Source organism: Ammospiza caudacuta, chromosome 1 (assembly GCF_027887145.1).
Source record: "Ammospiza caudacuta isolate bAmmCau1 chromosome 1, bAmmCau1.pri, whole genome shotgun sequence".
Lineage (NCBI taxonomy): Eukaryota > Metazoa > Chordata > Aves > Passeriformes > Passerellidae > Ammospiza > Ammospiza caudacuta.
The window spans coordinates 103,337,004-103,355,765 of record NC_080593.1 but is presented as its reverse complement, the minus strand read 5'-3'; the positions used below and the strand labels follow the sequence as shown (position 1 = coordinate 103,355,765).

Here is an 18,762-nt window from a genome sequence, read left to right as displayed (position 1 = left end):
GCCAGTGAGGCAGGACACAAAGAGGGGGGTTGCCCACAGGTTACTGAAATCACAACAGCTTTTATACCCATTGAAATACTGCAGCTGTACTTGGAACAGCCTCACACATCTGGCACACCAAGCAGGATTTTTCCCTCCCTCTTTTTACCTGAAAAGCAGCAGCCTGAAGTGAACTTGTATTGTCTGAACAGCTAAAAAGAACTGGGGTTGTTTAGGTTTTTTTTCTGAAAGATAACAAAAAAAAAAAATGTTAGATGGGCCTCCAGAAATTCATTGTCCTTTACAATGGACACGAAGGACTCCTGTACAGAAGGTTTCCACCTCTATTCCCTGTTCCTGCACTAGCACTGGGGGGACTTTTATTTCTCTGTCCCCTCAGATTAATGAGTTAAGTAGCAATTTTTAAAATCTATGTACTGAAGCCAAGAATTTGATACCTGACCATGTAAAGCTAATTTTTTTCAATTAAAAAAAATAGATGACAATTAAAACCTCAACCTGAACCTCTGCCAAAGAGGTCTGACCAAGCTTCATCTGTCAAGGTTTCCATTTCTCAACAAGCAGCTCTTACTCCCAGTGCTTCATCTGCACAGGGAAAAATGCCTCATCCAGACCTATATAACATGGCTTATATCCAACAGCACAAGTTCTCCACTGTGCTCTTTAAAACACACTCCAACAGCAGAAGGCACAGCACGGTGCCCTGTGCCAGAGCATGGCTGTCTGTCCTTCCTGTCCCTCGGAGGAAGCCCTCGGCTGCTGCCCCACCCTCTCCCAGAGGGGCAGACCCACAGCACCTGTCAGGACAGGCCCCTCCCACGGCACTCTGCATTGGCACTGTCACTGCTGACACAAAGGACTTGCTGCCACATTTCCTCTGGAGTTTCTTGTGTTGCTGCCTTAACAGCGTGAGCTGGAAGCTTTGCCAAAGGATGACACTGCACAAACATATGATTCTAAACCAGACAACCCCACTCCCACAGCCTGGAAAATTCCCCATCCAAACCATGAGAGTTCTCAGACCAACCCTGCAAACTAGGCTGCTCTGCATGGACTTTTCCCCTTCCCAAATCCCTCTTCCCTCTGAGCCCCCTGGCCCAGGAGAAGAACCACAGCTGGTCCCTGGAGGGGGAAGGGAGCTGTGAGCACAGCCATAGCCTTGTTCTCTACAGCTCCACAGATCACCATGGCAGTCTGCAATCCCAGCATTTTGTATTTGAGATGGGAATACTGCAGCCCACATTTCTGCACCAATGAACACCACTTGCTGCCACACAGGGGATGTGCCTGGGAGTCCCAATGAGCTCCTGCTGCTGCACACTCCCACTACTGAGAGTCACTGCCTGGGCTTATCCCAGTGCAGGGCCCTGAGGGAGATGGGGGCAGGACATTTCTGCTGACAGCACTGCCTACAGGAAACAGTGTCAGGCACAAAGATCCAGGAGGTGACTGGAAAAAACTTTAAAAAAACCCAAAACCCTCAGCCAAGAGACCAGAAGAAACCATGAGATCAATGACCAGTACAAGAAAAATGTTCTGGCCCCATTTTTGCCTTTGTCAGTACCTTACTCAAATTGAGTTTATTTGGGTTTTTCTTACACCGCAAACCCAGACTGACTGAAAAATAAATGAAATTCCTTTTGATGTTCAAACAGTGCATCTCTCCTCCTCTCAGCCTTGCTAAAAAACATGCAGAGAAGTGTGCTCAGTACCTTCACTTGTCACAGTCACAATCCCAAAGCACCTGCAGGTAATCTCTTTAAGCATTTCCCACACAGAGACGTTACTATATGTCTGCAGAAATAGGTCACGGAATTTCAAGCAGACAATGATCAGAGAGCTGTAAGATGTTTAAACATTTGGTTATTTATTTCTGCTAAGTGACAGGGTATTCTAATCAGCTAGATGTAGCCCAACCTCAACAGCAACTGAACCCTAAAATAATCCCATTAACTTGGGCTCTTTATTTATTTTCTGATCTAAACAGAATGTTAATTAAAACTAACAGGCGGAATCTGAAGGCACTCGGGCCGGGGGAGAAGATCATGCAAAATGAGGTTTTCTGTCATACTCTCATATTTTAAGGCAGTCTCTCAGTAAGTCCTAACTCTGCACATACAGAAATGATTAGTCACTTCAAACATCCTTTCCATGCTGGCACAGACAGGGAGACAAACCCTTCCCATCAGTATCAGGGAGGACAGAGTAAGTGGAATACAGAACCAGCTTTTGCCCATCTGCCTGACTCAGAATCTTCTTATCCTTCCTGAAAGCAGGTCAGAAAACGTGAGGTGCTCACCAGCTTCCCCAGCAAAAGACAAGGGACTAACAGGAGCCTTTGCCAGCAGGAGGGAGCTCAATCAGAGAGTGCCTGAGCCATGGGACAGACTCTGCCCTCCTGCCCCTCCACTCCCAATCAGCACCTCTGCAGCCTGACCTCTGGCAGTACAGGGACAAGGGGCCGAGCACTAACAAGGCTGTAACAAGGACCCTGCTGTTCTATTGTCCTAATGAACCCACAGGGCCAGGAGCTTGTGCAGCAGCCATCTGGGACATTCAGAGCAGAAAAAAAACAGGTTCCAAGCCTTGCTCATGTCTTGGTTATAAACAAACCCCCCCCTCTACAGAGTTGCAGACATTTGCCAGTTTTATTGGCATGAAATCTGCAGGCAAGTGTGGTGAGGAAACAGCCATACCAAACTGATGGGTCCCTGGGGGAGAGAAACAACTGAAGGGAGAGAAGCTGCTGTGGAAAACAGCAAGTGGGAGTAAGGCAGCACTGCAAGCAGGACATGGGAATAAAAGGAGTTTCCTGTGAAGAATTCTCATGAAGAAGATGCAAGATGAGTGAGCCAAAAGATTAAATGGCAAACAATGAAAATTGCCTGTGAAGAACCAATCTGGTATTCCAGCAAGCAGGTGAAAGTTGAGTGATGATACAGCTTTTGAAAACCATGAACCAACAGATGGCAACTTAGGAGCCACCTCCCTTTCTGCTCAGGAAATCCTGACCAAAAGAGAAATGAACTGAGGTACAGAGCTCAAATCTTTCCTCAGGAAAGGCACCCAGGAGATAATTCAGCAGGATGTCTGGCAGCATCCCCTGACACTGCTCCACAGAAGAACCAGCACCCCTTAGCAGTGCTCAGAACAAGGATGCACACTTCCCCAAACCCCATATCCTCAGGGAAACAATGAAGATTGAATTATTGGCACTGCTAACACTGCTGGCATGAGAAAATCCTTTATCAGAGTTCAGCAAGAGAGTCCACATCCCTCAGGCTGTAGATCAAATGCTCCAGGGAAATGCTGACAATAAAGCAAGGCTTTCCTTCCCCTCTGCTTCTTGGGAATCATCAAACAGAGCAGAAAAGAAAGGGATGGATCCATGACAGGCTGGGTGGAGGAGAAAGGACAAAGCCATTTCTCCTCTTCACTGGAGATGATCTGTAGCTGTTACATGAAAGGGAAACTCAGGCACTCTGAAACTGAAAACACTTAAGTCTTCCTTAGGAAAAGCTTCAAACACTCTGATTCCTAGGCCTGAGCCACTACTGCATAAATAAAGCATCCAGAAGTTCTGTCTCATTTTTCAACATAGAAGTGTTTTACCTTGAAGTAACTAGAAAATAAAGGGATCAGATATAATCCATTTTACTGGACTAGTGGAAGAGTACATGAGTGGTGTGATGGAAATAGGTTGGGCCATGTTAATTTCAGACTCCAAACACTGGGATTTAAACCCCAATACTCCCCCAGTGAACACTGTGCTCCATTCACAGTCAAGAGCATGGCCTGGACCATCCTCTGGTCTCAACAGGTCCTGTTCACACACAATTCATCTGCAACTTAATCGCCACACACAAGGCAAAAAAACCCTCAGATGATGAGATTTATGTTCTCTGAACAAAACTGAGAAATCAACTGCACTTCAGTGCATATTGCTGAAATGGGAACCACCTGGCCTGGGAGAAGATGAGTCACTCTCAGGTGCTCTCCTTGGGGCAGCAGGGAGAGCAGCACTGCTCCCTGCTTCCACACAGCTTGCTGCCATCCACAGCACTGTCACCCTGCCTACTCCTCCAGGGATTTTGCCAATTTTGAAAAGGGATATGCATAGCAAAAAAAAAAAAAAAAAAAAAAAAAAGAAAAAAGAAAAAAAATGTATTAAAAATCTACACCAAAAAAACAGATGAAAAACACACATCTACAAAAAGTAATAAATAAAGAAATCCTGCAAAAATCCTCAAGCATAAAAGAAAAAAACTCTTCAACTTAGAAAATCAAACTTACCCAAAAAAACTCCAAATTCACCACATTTCAAGGCAGACAGAGATGGCTCTGCATCTTAACCACCTCCATGGCTGTGCTAAGGAGTACAAAAACAGCCTCTGGGGAGCAAATAGCAACTTTCTGTTTACAAGAGAAGAAACTGCAGAATAATCTATTTTCCAAAAAAACAGGAGGTGAAAAAAAGATATCCCCCTAAGGCTCAACTGCCAGGGCATCAGGTACTTGACTGATAAGTGAAAATGTTCTGGTAAAATACATCAAAGATAAGCTGCCACAGCCATTTCTAGTTCCTCGGGGGAAAAAAAGCTTCACACACTTTGGGTTCTGCAGGCTGGAAGAAAGGTGATTTAAGGAAGTTCTCCCTGGAAGACACAGAAGGAGATACTGGATCAGTAATTTTAAATGAGAGGAAAGGAAAGCAGTCAATGGACTGCAGGCAGGTTAAGGGCAGTCTAGACTCACAGTTTTCTGTAAATCTGACTGAGGTGCATGTTCAGACTTACTTCCAGCCAAGATGACATTTCAGGCTGGAGGCAACAGGCTCCCAAGCAAAAGGGACACTTGGAAGAATCCAGCAAAACCTCAACAATATGGTCAAAGTACATCTGTGCTGTAGCAAATTCCATCTCAAAATGCAGAATTCTTCAGGATCATTAAGCAAACCCCTTGCCCCTGAAATAGCCACCAAATGTAGAAAACTGAAAGAAAAAGTCCACTTAAATTTCAAACTTATTTTTTTAATGTCTTAAAAAGGTCACAAGATTTCTTTCCATCTTATTAATAAATTTTATTTGGACAAGTAGAGAACAACTTGTATCACAACAGCTTTTAAACAACATGATTAGACTGCAGCACTCCAAGGAGGCTCACAGATATGTACAGTATACGAAGAAAAAAGTTGCACCTTCAGAGCTGATCATGATCAAGTTAAAAATACCTGACTTAAAGTACATGTGCTAATAAATTTCCTTTAGGTCATGACCAGCATGAAAATAATTAGGACACAGGTACTCAGCAAAGTTTTCTGCTAATGGATACAGCAATATGCTGCATTTAAGGATTAAAATCAGATTCTAGTTTAGTGTTAGCACTGAGCCCTTAAGAGAAATCCAAATTTCTACTTTTCCCATTTACAAACATCAAAGCTATTCCCACTTAAGGGTGTGCCCAGCTGCACACAAATCAAGTCCTTGACTGATATAAACTTTAGCTCTAATACTGGAGGTCTCAGTCCCTGTACAAACTCGCCTCTCTGGCCATCCTGCCCATCAGCTGCTACAGAAAATACTTGCTAAGTTAACTCCTCAGGAGAAACAATGCAGGTCTCTGGAAATCATCACATCCTTTCTACAATGAAAATGATCTGCCAATTCAAGTTTCATTTGTTCAGGAAGACAGAAGATTTAAGGCTTCGGTGGCAAAAATAATCCTCTGAGCAGTGTTTTTCTAAAGTCAAGCTGACACAGGTATCTTTACTTTGCCTTGACTTAAAATCCCTGGTTATCAGGTTTAGATAACATCCACCTGTTAAATCTGGCAAGAAATCCCTCCTTCCAAAGAGGTTGCTCTAAATCAACCATTTTAGAAGCATTTGAGGACAGTTGGTTTAATTTTTTTTTTAATTATAGCAACATTGGGAACTTAGTAAGTTGATGAAGCAGTGCTCATGGCATCATCTGCAATTTTGGTACTGGCAGGGTGGATGCTTGCAAAATACTTGACATCACTGTCACCATCCATTTGAAGAGCCATAATTGTTTGTTCCACAGCTTCTTGGTGAGAGTTGGCAGAATTCAGGAAATACTCTGTAAGACAAAATGCACAAAACTTATGGGAGGAAAGGGCAGCAGATACTTCAATGCCAGCCTCAGCGCACCCCGTGAGATACAAAATTTCAGAGGACAGTGCCCTCTTCCAGTCCTGGAATATCTGAACAGGCACACAAGACATTTCCAAATATATCTATGAATTCACCTTAAAAAAAATCATTTAATGTTTCAGAGCACAGTTGCTCTAATGATGTTGCACAAGTACAGGATTTCCACAGCCCTTCAGTATAAAAGGGTGCCAGACTCCATGGACAAAGAGGACGGAAAAGCCTGGTACAACTCCAGATGAGAGTGCTTGTATTTGTGACAGAGGAAAGATACCATCAACCCATGGCCATGCCACGCCATTTCCCTGCCAGCCCTGCCAAATAATCATCAAATGATAGACCTAAAATAATATGAAATAAGAGTGGAAGAAGTTCCAACATTCGACATAAGGTGCAAAAAAGCAATGTAACTAAAAATGGCTCACAGGAAGATTAGTTGATATCTGAGGTTTAAAAACTCCTGAACTGATTTTTTTCAACCTGCCTTCCCCAACCTATCCACCCTCCCTAATCATACACAGAACACCTTTGAGGCAGAGACTACCTGCCATAAGTTTAAGTAGTGGCAATGCAGAATGGAGGTGCACTATCCATGTGGGGGACACAAAAACACCAATGCCACGTGAGAGCAGGAAGAACAGTGACATCCTTGGCACAGAAGATAAATCTGCCCATCAGCTGATCCACCTCAGCTGCCTCCATATGCTTCCTCAGTCAGCATGCACAAGGCAGCTCCCAACAGCTCAGCAGTCCTCAAGCCAGTGTATGGTGTTGAGAGTGGAAGTGACCAGAAATGGATGAAGTATTCCAAAATGGACACTCAGCTGTCTTAGAAAATAGCCTAATACTTCTAATGCTGATTTCCTTTGCTTTCCTTAACAGTGCTTTGGGCTCTGAGCACTGCTGACTCTTCTGGCACCTGCAATGCACTGGGGATGCTTTCCTAAGCACACTCTGCAATGTGAGAGTTGCATGTCTTATTTCCCTGAAGAGAATTCAGAGAAGCTTTCTTCCCACTGCTACCATAAAATATCAAGCCCAAACAACAGCCATCTCTTCTTCCCCAGTGAGAAAAAATAAATGGTAGTTTGTATATATTTTTCTATCTTATTACACAGAACATCAACTTTTATTTTCTAAACTAAATAAAGGGCACTGTTCAACAATTTCACAGATGCTAGTTGCTCACTTGTGCTTTCTGATGACACCTCTACCAAGTAGTTTATTCATGGAAAATGACACCAAAGGAACAGGCTGGCATATGAGCAAAAACTCATTTCCTCAGCACTACACAACAGCAGGTTGTACACCACAACAGGGTCATAGCTTCATGTCAGCCAAGGTAACATCTCACATCAAAGAGACAGTAAAAGCAACATCAGCCCACATCTGATGTTGCTTCTTCTTTCCCAGTTGAATTTAGGAAAACCGAGGGACAAAAAACGCCTGTGCAGTCAGCCCATTGCAACTCTTTCTGCCACTAACCTTTCTCCAAAAGGGTTTGCTTCAATGTTTTTGCGAGTAGGACTCGAACATTTGGAACCTTGTCAGATGCCAAGTGCAGTAAATGTGGCAACAGATGCACAGCAAACTGGTCCATGGGCAGGCAGTCATCTTCACTGATACTCTGGCAAGAACACAGAGGCAACTTCATTACATTTCAGCACAGGGAGGATGAAATCTCAACACATAATCAGAAACCTGGAACTCCTTTTTTTTCCTTTTATTATTTTTTTAATCACTGTACCACTTGAGAACCGGAGAGAAAAGGAGAAGACCTTTACAATCCTTCTCACAGTTAATTTAGTCTTTGTTTAAACTAGACACTCTATTCAGACAAAAATGGTTAATATCAATAAACACCTCTTATACCAAAACATTTCTCTAAATAAGCTCAAAGCTCACATTTCTCCAAACACTTCAAAGAACTGTCCACCTGGGCAGGAGCCACAGTGGCTCCCAGTGTGCACCTCTACTACAGCCTCCAAATTTGACCATTTCCTTGGGATCCCACCTAGTTTCAACTCCTGTTTGTTTTGCTGAGAATGCATTCGCTTTCACCAAGCTGCACAAGCTGATTGAAGAGGTACAGGCAGCATCTACTCATTCATTTCTAAAGATTTATTACACCAATCTCATTTCATGCTGAGCAACAAAGTAGCTTCCCAACTCAGAGATTATTTTGCTACACTTGTGCTCTATATTCAATATCAGATTTGATGACCTGGTGCTAATTTGCTGAGCTAAAGTTGCAGTCAAGCTCGCCTATGGAGAAACAGAGAAAAAAACAGCCGTGAAACTATTCCCTTGGAAACAACGCTCTCAAATATTCACCAGTATAATGCCAATGGACAGCTGGAGAGTTCCAGTCCCCTTAATTCTGATCACCACCACCACCACTCAAACAAAAACAAAAAGCAAACAAACAAATCAACTTTCCCAAAACCCCCAGAATAGAAATGAGAAGACATTTCACCTGGCAAATAAAGACAAAAGTCTGCCGACCAGACCATTTGTGGCATCTACAGAACTTTTCAACAAGTTCATTCATGAGGTCTATCACAAAGGTTGGTGTTGAAGCCATGTACAGCTTTTTTACCATTTCACTAACCTTGAAGAAATGAGAAGGAATAAAAAAGTAAATTAAAAAATTACCCCCACCAACAGTCAGAAGTCTGACACCCTAAATTTATTTAGATTGCTTTACCAGCTTGTAGGAAATCCAGCGGACAGAGGACACTTTGTCTGCACAGAGGTTGAACGCAATGGGCCGCAAGTAGTCATAGATGTCCCTGGCACTGTACAGGTCCAGGAGCAAAATCAGCTGCCTACAAGATGGAAGAACAACCAAAGACAGTGTGTCACAGTAAGAAAAAAGGCAGCTGAACTGAGTACCATCATTTATAGGACAACATTTATCAAATATGCAATGTGGACATAATGAAGTTACTGGGAAGCAAAATCTATTTTTTAGTGCCATCATCTTGAATGTGGGTAACTTGCAAATATCAAACTAACAATACAACTGCTGGGAATTTTTAAGCAAGGGAGACATATGGAGGAGGAGAAGGATCATCTACTAATCAAAAATTAGATTAGGAATAACACTGAAAAGCATCTATAATATGATTTTCACATTTTTAAATATCCACGAAAATAAAAATAATCATTCTGAAAAGCACATACTCAGCCAGCTCAGCACGGAAACGCCAGTTCCTGCTGTTATCAGTCACCAGGAATTCCTGAAGCTGATAAAGATACTCTCGTCTTTTGTCAACATGAAGAAGCTGAAACAGTAAATACAAACTTACCTAAAGAGCTACAGGCTACAATCAGCAGACAGAATAAGAGCTTTAAATACAAGTAATGAAACACTCTGTTTATTTAAAAAACCCTAAATCTTCAGCAACAGTGTTGCTTTCCTGGGCTAAACTGTGTAATACTTAAGACTGTAAAATCACATGGGGCACTACTGAAAGGAAAATATGACAAGTCTCTTCTTTTACTAAGAAAGAAGGTGTAAATAGTAAAGACAGTTTTAGGATTTGTGTCTCTCAGCTCCAGAAATGAGGCAGTTACAAAGAAACCTCTACAGAAATTTGACAAGTAAGTCATGTAGGCAGATTAGAGCAAAAAAAAAATCATATACTGAATAAACATGAACAAACTCTTCAGAGAAAATCAAGCAGCAGCAACACAGATCTCTTGCAACATACATCCCAGTATTCAACAGATCCCTAACTCCCACAGAGTTACATGGGTAGGACACAGACATACCTTCAGGAAGTCATGCAAGTGCTTAAGCACACCTATCCTCACTTCATCTAGGTCCTTCAAAAAGCCATTGAAGACAGGAACTAAATCTCCAGCTGTAAGCTGGTCTCCAAGGATGACAGCAAGCTCATGTATGGAAAATGCCAGTGTCCGCCGAACCTTCCACTGCAACACAAACAAATCAATGTTATTGATCCAAAGGGCTCCAGGCAAACCTGAGGGTCAGTATCCAAGCTGGACTCCCAGCAAATTCCACTACTTACAAATATCCTTACAGTGCCTCACATAACAACTGAATATTACACTGGAAATTTAAAATGGGGGAAAAAAAGGAAAATTGAAGAGAAGTCAAATTACAAGGTATCATTTCTTCCACCTCCATACCAAGGAACTATTCAAATATAAGTAATCAAAATATTTTAATTTTCCTGCTGCCAGGAAGCAAAATAGTATTCCTGACATGAGTGCTCTTGCACACATTACTTATTACTTTAAATTCTTCAGCATAAATTAGTTTCATGCTACTATTGTCTCATTCTATTTTTAAAATTAAAAGAGTAAGACATATATCCCACAATATTTCAGCTGGGATATTTTAGCTTCCATAATAGGTAACATTTCTTCCTCACTTGGTGCCCAGCAGCCCAAGGACCAGTGGAGCTATCAGACACCCTAAAATGAGGGCACATTGTTTAATTCGAGTAATTATTTCAAAAAAAGTCTTTTAAAAATAAAATAGTATCTATTCTTTAGCCAGCACTTTCCAATTAGCATGGGCACTGCTCTTTTGCCCTGGTTTGGTGATCCAATCATAATTCAGATTAGACTGGTGATAACTTCTGGACACTTCTGCACACAGGGCAATTTGTTTTTACTTGTGTTTTAAATTATTAGCTGGTTGTTTTTAATGGCTGTAAAGGGGCCTGGAAAACATGAGCAATAGCCATGTATAAAATTACTCACAATGTATCACTGAGAACTGCTGCTCTGACAGAGCAAGCAGCAAGTTCAAGGGAGGTGAAGCAGTCTGAGAATATTTAAAAAAATAAAAAGAGCATCTCCAAAAAAGGAAACAAAGGAGGTCTGGGAAACAACTGTAAACCACAAAATGCAGAAAGCCACCTCCTTACCAGCTGACAACAAGGAAAATGCTGCTATTTCCAGGATTTGTTTTTACAGCAGCAGTGCTGCTGCATGGAGATAGCGATGTTATTCCTGTATGACTAACTGGATGTGGCACCAAGGCCTGGTGTGAGGCTGACTCACCGAGCTCCAGACATGCCTGCAGGGGCATGTCTGCTCACACAGCAGCACAGCTCAAATTCTCAAACCTAGGAAGCTCCCAGACACTGCCATAAGATCTCAAGCATGCACAGAAAATCAGAAACCTGTCCTCATTTTCCTACTGGAGATCCATCTCCCACTCTAACCTGCCCATTTCTTTACTACCTGAGCACCACACCCTCTGCTTCCTCTAAAACAACTACTGCACCATCATTCCTTATAGGATAACACCAGAGATGGAAAGCTCTGTGTAGAAAGCACAGCAGCCCAACATCCAGCGAACAAGAGAAACCACTACAGAGGTTGCAATTAGTCTTTGTCACATCTCACAACTTCAAACTGTTCACTGCTTGAGCTCACCTGCATGTCAGAGGCCAGAGTCTCATAGGTGTCCTTCAGGCAGTGCCAGTTCTGCCTGCCCAGGGTCAGAGCCACGCCGGGCAGGCTGTAGGCGCAGTGCTTGGCAATCTCGGTGTCCACTGTTTGTGCGCGGGACGGATCAGTCATGGACAGGTACTGATCCAGCAAGGCTTGAGGTACAACATCCTGCAGCAGGAGAAAGGCACAGCATACACACCATTTTCACTTACTCCTCATGAGGCTCACTGTCATTCCACGGCACTCTTTTTCCCCCACAACTACAGAATATTATTTAATTACAGTGTCTTAATAAGAGCACAACCCTGTTCTTCTAAGCCTTCTGATGTTTACATTTTTGTAATGGAGTTTCTCATGCACTTTTCACGTAAATAATGATTGTTTTGCATTCTTTTCTAGAGGAAGAGAAATTTGATGGACTGTTGGTTTGACCAGTGTGGCCGGAGAGGTGGCAATTTCATCCTCCAATCCATGGTCACTCTTGAAAGTCTATAAATACTGGAGTCAGAAATAAACTACGCTCTTTTTACCTTAGACCTTTCAGTTTCTGTGTGTCATTCATTCTGTGTCCTATTCTGACACACAACAGTTTTGTATGTGCTAAGTTCCACCAAAAGGTTCCAAAGGAACAATAACATGACTAGGGGCTATTTGAAAATACACAGACCAACTCAAGGGAGGAGCAAGTGGACAAGTCTCCTTAGGGAATCTAGGAAAAGGAAAGACTGCATTCTACCCTTTGCAAACATTCAGGCTCACATGTTGTGCAAATTGGCCATTTTGTGTCATTCATAAAGACAGGTAAAACAGCAAATGATGTGACTTGCTCAGAAAAACCTTTCCTAATTCTCTCAAAATCTTGAAAAGGTGGAGAGAAGAAAACTAAATTAAAGTGCCTTGGGAGGCAGGGAAATGGAGGGAGCAGACTACAGTGTGTTCAAAACTGCGTGCAAACTCCTTGGACACTCAACAGGGAGAAAGAGGCTTCTCCGGAGACAAAGAGATCTGTGGTGAAGAACTATCCTTCTGTCCACTGAGGAATCAAAGCATCTGAACCAAAATTCTGTGAGAACCTCTTTACTACTGCCTTTGCTTCAGCTGTGTCAGGGACTGACTCTATGAAGGGGTGCACAAGAGCATTTGCCTAACACAGCTGCTGAACAGATCCATGGACAAGAACAAGCCAGGGACTGAGATTCTCACTCAAGGAGTCACACTGATGCACAGTGGCAATGTAATGTTGTTCCAGACTATGGAACAACAGACACTTGATTCCTTTTGGAAAAAAAAACAGAGGCAGTTCCAGTTTAATGAAACACTTTCAAAACTGTTCTGCAAAAAGCTATCAAGGGGTGGGGGTGGTTCCTCTCAAAACATGTAATAAAAAACCTATCCTGTTTCCTCAATAACCTAAGTCCCACTACAGCATGGTTCCCATTGAAAACTAAACCAAATTAAACAGAGCCTGAAGATCTGTGACAACTGTTATCTCATGTCAAAATAATATTGTTACCTCTCATGCATAAATGTAACAGAAACAATTGCTAAATGAAGCCATTGACTCTGGAAACAAGGACTAATTTAAAACTACTTAATTAAGAGGTATTTAATAGAAACTAGATCATATCAGAAATTACTGAATGAAAAAAAGGGATAAAGGAAATACCCATATATATTTTTAAAAATGTCACTTATCAAGGGGATAAAAGAAATACCCATATATATTAAAAAAAATTTCACTTATCTGCCACATATAAGAAAACCAGAATTCACTATCATTTACCTGTACTTTGGATTTTCTTTCTTCTTCAGGGCTGAAACTACTGTTGGTACTCAAATCTGAATCATTATGAATATAGTGAAGTGGAGAATCCATACCCTGTGAAAAAAAGAAAATAAAAGGTCACATAAAACACACTCTAAGATTAAACACAAAAGAAATACCAACATCAAGAAGTGCTGTCCTTGCCTCAGAGTCTATTTCTTAGATTAAAGGACTATATGTTTTAATATCAAATATAATTTTGCTGCAGCCCAAAATCAAAAGGTCAGCAAGATAAATCTGCTTTCAATTTCAAACAGAAGCTCCTCTTACTCTGCTCCATTTTGGCTCTTATGGAATGAAAATCACAGGAGAGAAGTACTTTTGAGACTGCATTAAGGAAAATATAACTAACATATGGGTCCCATTGCTTCTCCCCTGAATGGAAAGTAAGAAAACACCTGTAGCTGATTTTGATGGATTTGTTGCTTTGGATTTGTGCTAGAAAATGGTTAAAACAAAGCCACCCTCACGCTGAAGAGCAGAACCTCATGAGACTCATGCTGTTGCACCCTTCCTGGAGGTGATTATTCTATAACCTTCTCTGGACAAGCTTCACCTTATAGAACTGAGTCCTACTTGGCCACAGCTGCTGACAAGAGTCGTAACTTCTCTCAGCAGTTCTAATAAAATAATTTTCAGCAATCATTTTAGCACCTTGGCCACACATCTGAGCCTTTGGGAGTGGCAGAGGTGTGAGGGCTGCAGTGAGCTGTGCGGCTGGGGGGATGCACCAACACTTTCCTTCCAAGTGCAGCTCTCCACATACAATGGCTTCATGTAACAAACCATGAATTTCAAGCAGTATGCAATGAATATCTGAAAAGTACATCAGGCTGCTGTGTGCTGGAACAGGACAAAGGCATTTTTGCTAGATTTGAGCCAAGGTATCCATCTATTCACAAATGCTGCAGGGTGAGCTCCTAGGGTCAACAAAAGCAACAAGAACGTGCCTACTTCCACCAGCTGCTCAGATCATTTTGACAACGAGAATTTTCCAGCAAACTACAAACTTCTTCCAAAAAAAGCCTCCAGGATACAATCTGTCTTCCTTGGTATGACTTCAGACAGTTGCTTTTTCCTTCTCCACAAGCTACTTTCATCTAAGCACTGGGCTGCAATTTTAGCTGCTGAGGTACAATTACAGGTGATAAAGAACAGGCAGAGCTGCGAGGCAATTGCATATCTCTGGCACAGCAGTCCATGTCACCTGTCAGGCTTAGGAAGCAGCAGCAAGAAGGTGTTAAAGACCCAAGGAAAGAAGAGATTTGCAAGCAACTCCATAACTAAATGTGTCCAGCAGCACACAGCTCCAACTGTAAAACCTCCAGAGGCTCTGAAAACTATCTCTGCAGGATTTTTAGCTTGACAGTCAATTCCCCCTTCACTCTTTTTCAGCCTTTTGTTTGTCTGGGGGTTTCTCCCCCTTAAAAAGAGATTATTTTCAGCATTGCCAGTCACCAGCTTTGATGTCTGGCAAATCATGGAATTATGAGGCAGCCAGTACACTCTAGCCACAGTACATTCCATGAGGTGCCAGTCTGCATGGGACCAGAGGTTGGTCAGCTATTCTGTTACAATAAAAGTAAAGGACTCCATCTCACATTCCCTGCTCAGCTCCAAAAGCTTAAGCTTCAAAAAATCATACTTTATGGACTGAACCAGTCAAACAACCAAATATAATGGAGGGTGTCACAGATGGGAATATTTTCACTCAGCCACTTTCAAAGTCAGATATTCATTCCTGAGAGGAAGAGTTTCAGTAGAGAAGGCCAGCCATCAGTCAGTATTTAGGTTATGCAGTATCCCCACTCCTGAAAATGAAGTTCCATCTTTTTCCATGCACACACCAAACTAAGCATTGCAGAGAGCCAGAACATGAAAATTCAGCAGGGTTTAGCCTGAAAGCTTCTTGTGTACCAAGAATGCAAATCTTTTGCCATGGCCTTAATGCATTCTTGTGTACCTCAAACACAAAATCTTTGCCATGGCCTCTAAAATCTCTAAGGCTAAGCTTCCCTTGGCTGCATAACAAGAGCTCTGGGGTTGTGCTCCAAAGATCTCTGCTCTGTGTCGAGGGTAGCACACCAGGACAGGCAGTGCTGGTGCTTCCTGATGGAGCAGCTGGCCCAAACAAAGAAGAGGCCAATGTCAGGGGTCCATCTCCTCCTGGCATCCATGCTATTCTTATTAGAAAGAGGTACTTGTGCCAGACAGGAGTGAGAATGTTTTAGCCCAGTTTCCTTTCACCCTCTACCTCGAAATAAAAACAGATTTCAATACACATCCCCTTATCAAACCTTATAAAGAACATAAAACCTAAAAAAAAAAAAAAATAAAAACAGTGCCTCCTGAGAAAAAATAAACAGCTGCCCTCAACAAACAAGCTTCATCATGTCCCAAAAATCTTACTGGTCCACTCTTTTACATCATTTATTTTAATTGAATAGAGAATCTCTCTTAAACATGCAGCATTAACTCCCTCATGAACCAGTACAGCTGCCAAAGGACAAGCACACTGTGGTTTTGCTTACTGGAGTATGTGCAGAACTGTGCAGGCTGCATTCAAATATAAAATGCTGGACAGCTTCACTTCCCTCAAGAGTCTGGTACCCTACTGACACACTGCTATGCTGAGACTTAAAAACTGCAAGAAAAGTCAAGAAGAAAAAAAACCACCACCACAACAAAACCCCGACCAAAGTAAAAAACCCCAACAACCACCTGTGAAAATCAGAGGTCTCTTCACTGCTAGGGGCAACAGTCTACTTACTCAACAGATCACAGCTTGATTCTCAGAATTCTAGGTCACCTCTAGAATATCTGCTCACTTGTAAAATGAGGGCTTGATTCAGTGCCAGTAACAAACAAGAAACTGACAGATTAAGAGCATCCTCTTAAAGCATAAAACTGAAACATGCAAAATCAACATATACCAGCAATGTGACTGCTTCTTAAATTTTCTATCAGCATTATACTCTGTATACAAAAACATAAAACACAGGACAAGTCCCTCTGCACAAACATCACCTCCCAAAATTCTTAAGAATGGAGGAAAACTGTAATTTCAGGTAAGCATTAGAAAGAAGAGATTCTAGAATAAAAAAAGCATTTTGAGCCTGACATAAAGGAATTTGAGGCAGGCTGGTGTTTTTGAAACAAACCACATTTGTATAGTTAAATTATGATTGTGTATCATCAGCAGTAACCATGTAAATGTCATATTCCTGAACCCCTTGTATGTTTTTGGTCTAGATGGTGGTCCAACAGCTTAGAGAATAGTTAATTAAATGCCATCAAGAAACACTGCTCTAATTCAAGAAGGATGAAAATATTTTATACTGAACTGGTATTAACTACTAGCCATTTCAAAGATGCTTGTCAAAATTTCACCTGGAAAATACAATTTCAGTAGAATGATTCAACAAATCACTTGCTCTGGTTTTATGGAGCCTATTTTGGAACCGTTGCTATCTGCAACACAACAACATTTAATACCTCAGCTTGTGGCATTACATGCAGTGAATGTAGTGGGTTTGGCCTGACAGAGCAAAGAACAGAAAAGAGTATCAAATGCCAGAACTACAGTCAGCCAGGGAATGGGGAGAAGGGCTGAAGAATTAAATGCAACAAACTTCAAGATGTTACTGATTGCTAGAATCCTTCAGCAGTCCGCACAACATGTCAGTTGCAGGTCCTCAACTTTTCTGATGCAGACCAGTAAACCATAATGAATCAACTCACAGGGAGCAAAGAGAATGAGAACAAAGTATCCCATTCTACAGGTTCAGGGAAGGGCACTGGAGAAGATTCACTCATTATGAGTAGGGAATCTATTTTAAGCAAGGCACTTTCACATTAATAAAATGTGGTAGCATTAAAACATCTGCAAATGCAACAGTCACAGAGATTTTAACAGAAATTCTGCAACAGAGATTTTAACAGAAACAGTTTAAAGAATTTACATGGACAAGCACAGAATTGGCAAAAACAAAGGCACCCAATACCAGTAATTTTATTTTAGTAGCTAGCATTTCAATACCATCCAACAAAAGGGAATGTCACACCAGCCAAAAGTAGAAAGCACTTGGCTGCAATCATCACATGAATGCAAATTACTGCTCTGTTACTGGAGCCCTGAAAATCTTAATGGAAAAAAATAAAGTACAAAACTCTCTTCTTACCTCAACAGTGTCACGAATTAAAGGCACAATATCACTCAGTATAGGTTTAAAACTTTGTTGGTCATTGATGTTTAGTTCAGTCTGTGAATCTGTTCCCTTGCCAACACTGGCCATTGTCTCTTCTTGAGGATGCAAACTGGATGCTCTGAGTGCAGCAGACAACACCTCCACTTGTGCTGCAGTACACGAAAGAGAAATACATGAGAGACTAAACTGCACTTTTAGCAAGTGCACAGATTCAACTTTTAGACAGAGACTAATTAACTGAAAGATGGCAGAGGAACTACAGGAGAGGTACACCAACTTAAGATCATATTGGTAAATCCCAAACTAGGGACCATTTAAGTGCTAGATTAACACCCCACTCTTTTTCTAGGGTACTCAACCAAACCACAGTCCAATGAAATTTGTCCCTAAAGCTGAAATAAACAAACAAACCCCATAATTCAAGACAAATAAGGAGACTGCTGTTATGGCAGGATCAGCTCTTTAACAATTTTAGTAATATTAATAGTGCAAATGGTTTTTTGGGGCAGGATAGCCCATGAATACTACAGACTGGGCTGTTTGTGGGAGGTGGGACTAAGAGACAGAGACATGAAATAATTCAAACAAAGATTGAGAACAGTTTTTGTAATACACAAAGGATTTCAGTTCTGAGAGGTTGTTTTCTCCCTCTATATATGTTCATTAAAATCTTACATTTTAATAGCAACTACAAAGCAAGACCTATATAGAAAGATGCCAGACCCAATACTTCAGCATTCTTGGATCCTCCAAACAAATAAGAAGGTCACACTGTGTGATGTTCTCTTATTCATCTAAAAAAGGCATTAGCACTTCATATTCTGCTATCCACTCTTTTGGAAAAGATCCAGCAGTTCTGAGGCTGCTCTGCTTTCCATCCCTCTGTTTACTGCCAATTAGAAAAAGCTTTGTTGAGCAATGCTCCTTGGCTATAGCCTGACCTGAGATCAGATATCAGGGGCAATCTCAGTTGCAAGTGACACAGAATTCAGTGCAGATTAATCCACCCTGCCACTCTCCTCCTCCTCTTCTTTCCAAGAAGGCAGGGAGGAATTATCTCCTCACTTATTAAATTTATCCAGCCATCCAGAAGATCTGTTCATCATAGATTTTGTCTTTTCCAA

The 18,762-nt window shown here is 41.6% G+C and overlaps 1 protein-coding gene across 7 annotated transcripts in view; it reads right to left on the bottom strand.

Moving 5' to 3' along the window:
* Window positions 1-5,057: 5,057 nt before the first annotated feature.
* Window positions 5,058-18,762, bottom strand: part of PPP4R1 (protein phosphatase 4 regulatory subunit 1) — a 62,995-nt gene continuing 49,290 nt past the window's right edge. For all 7 annotated transcript variants that reach the window (XM_058825165.1, XM_058825148.1, XM_058825193.1 and 4 more), the window contains 9 exons: window positions 17,612-17,787; window positions 13,389-13,484; window positions 11,588-11,773; window positions 9,947-10,108; window positions 9,356-9,456; window positions 8,877-8,997; window positions 8,646-8,780; window positions 7,655-7,796; window positions 5,058-6,098 (listed from right to left, as the gene is read on the bottom strand). In XM_058825165.1, coding sequence (XP_058681148.1) covers window positions 5,935-6,098; window positions 7,655-7,796; window positions 8,646-8,780; window positions 8,877-8,997; window positions 9,356-9,456; window positions 9,947-10,108; window positions 11,588-11,773; window positions 13,389-13,484; window positions 17,612-17,787 — 1,283 coding nt within the window. In that variant the 3' untranslated portion in view covers window positions 5,058-5,934. The remainder of the gene's footprint in view (window positions 6,099-7,654; window positions 7,797-8,645; window positions 8,781-8,876; window positions 8,998-9,355; window positions 9,457-9,946; window positions 10,109-11,587; window positions 11,774-13,388; window positions 13,485-17,611; window positions 17,788-18,762) is intronic.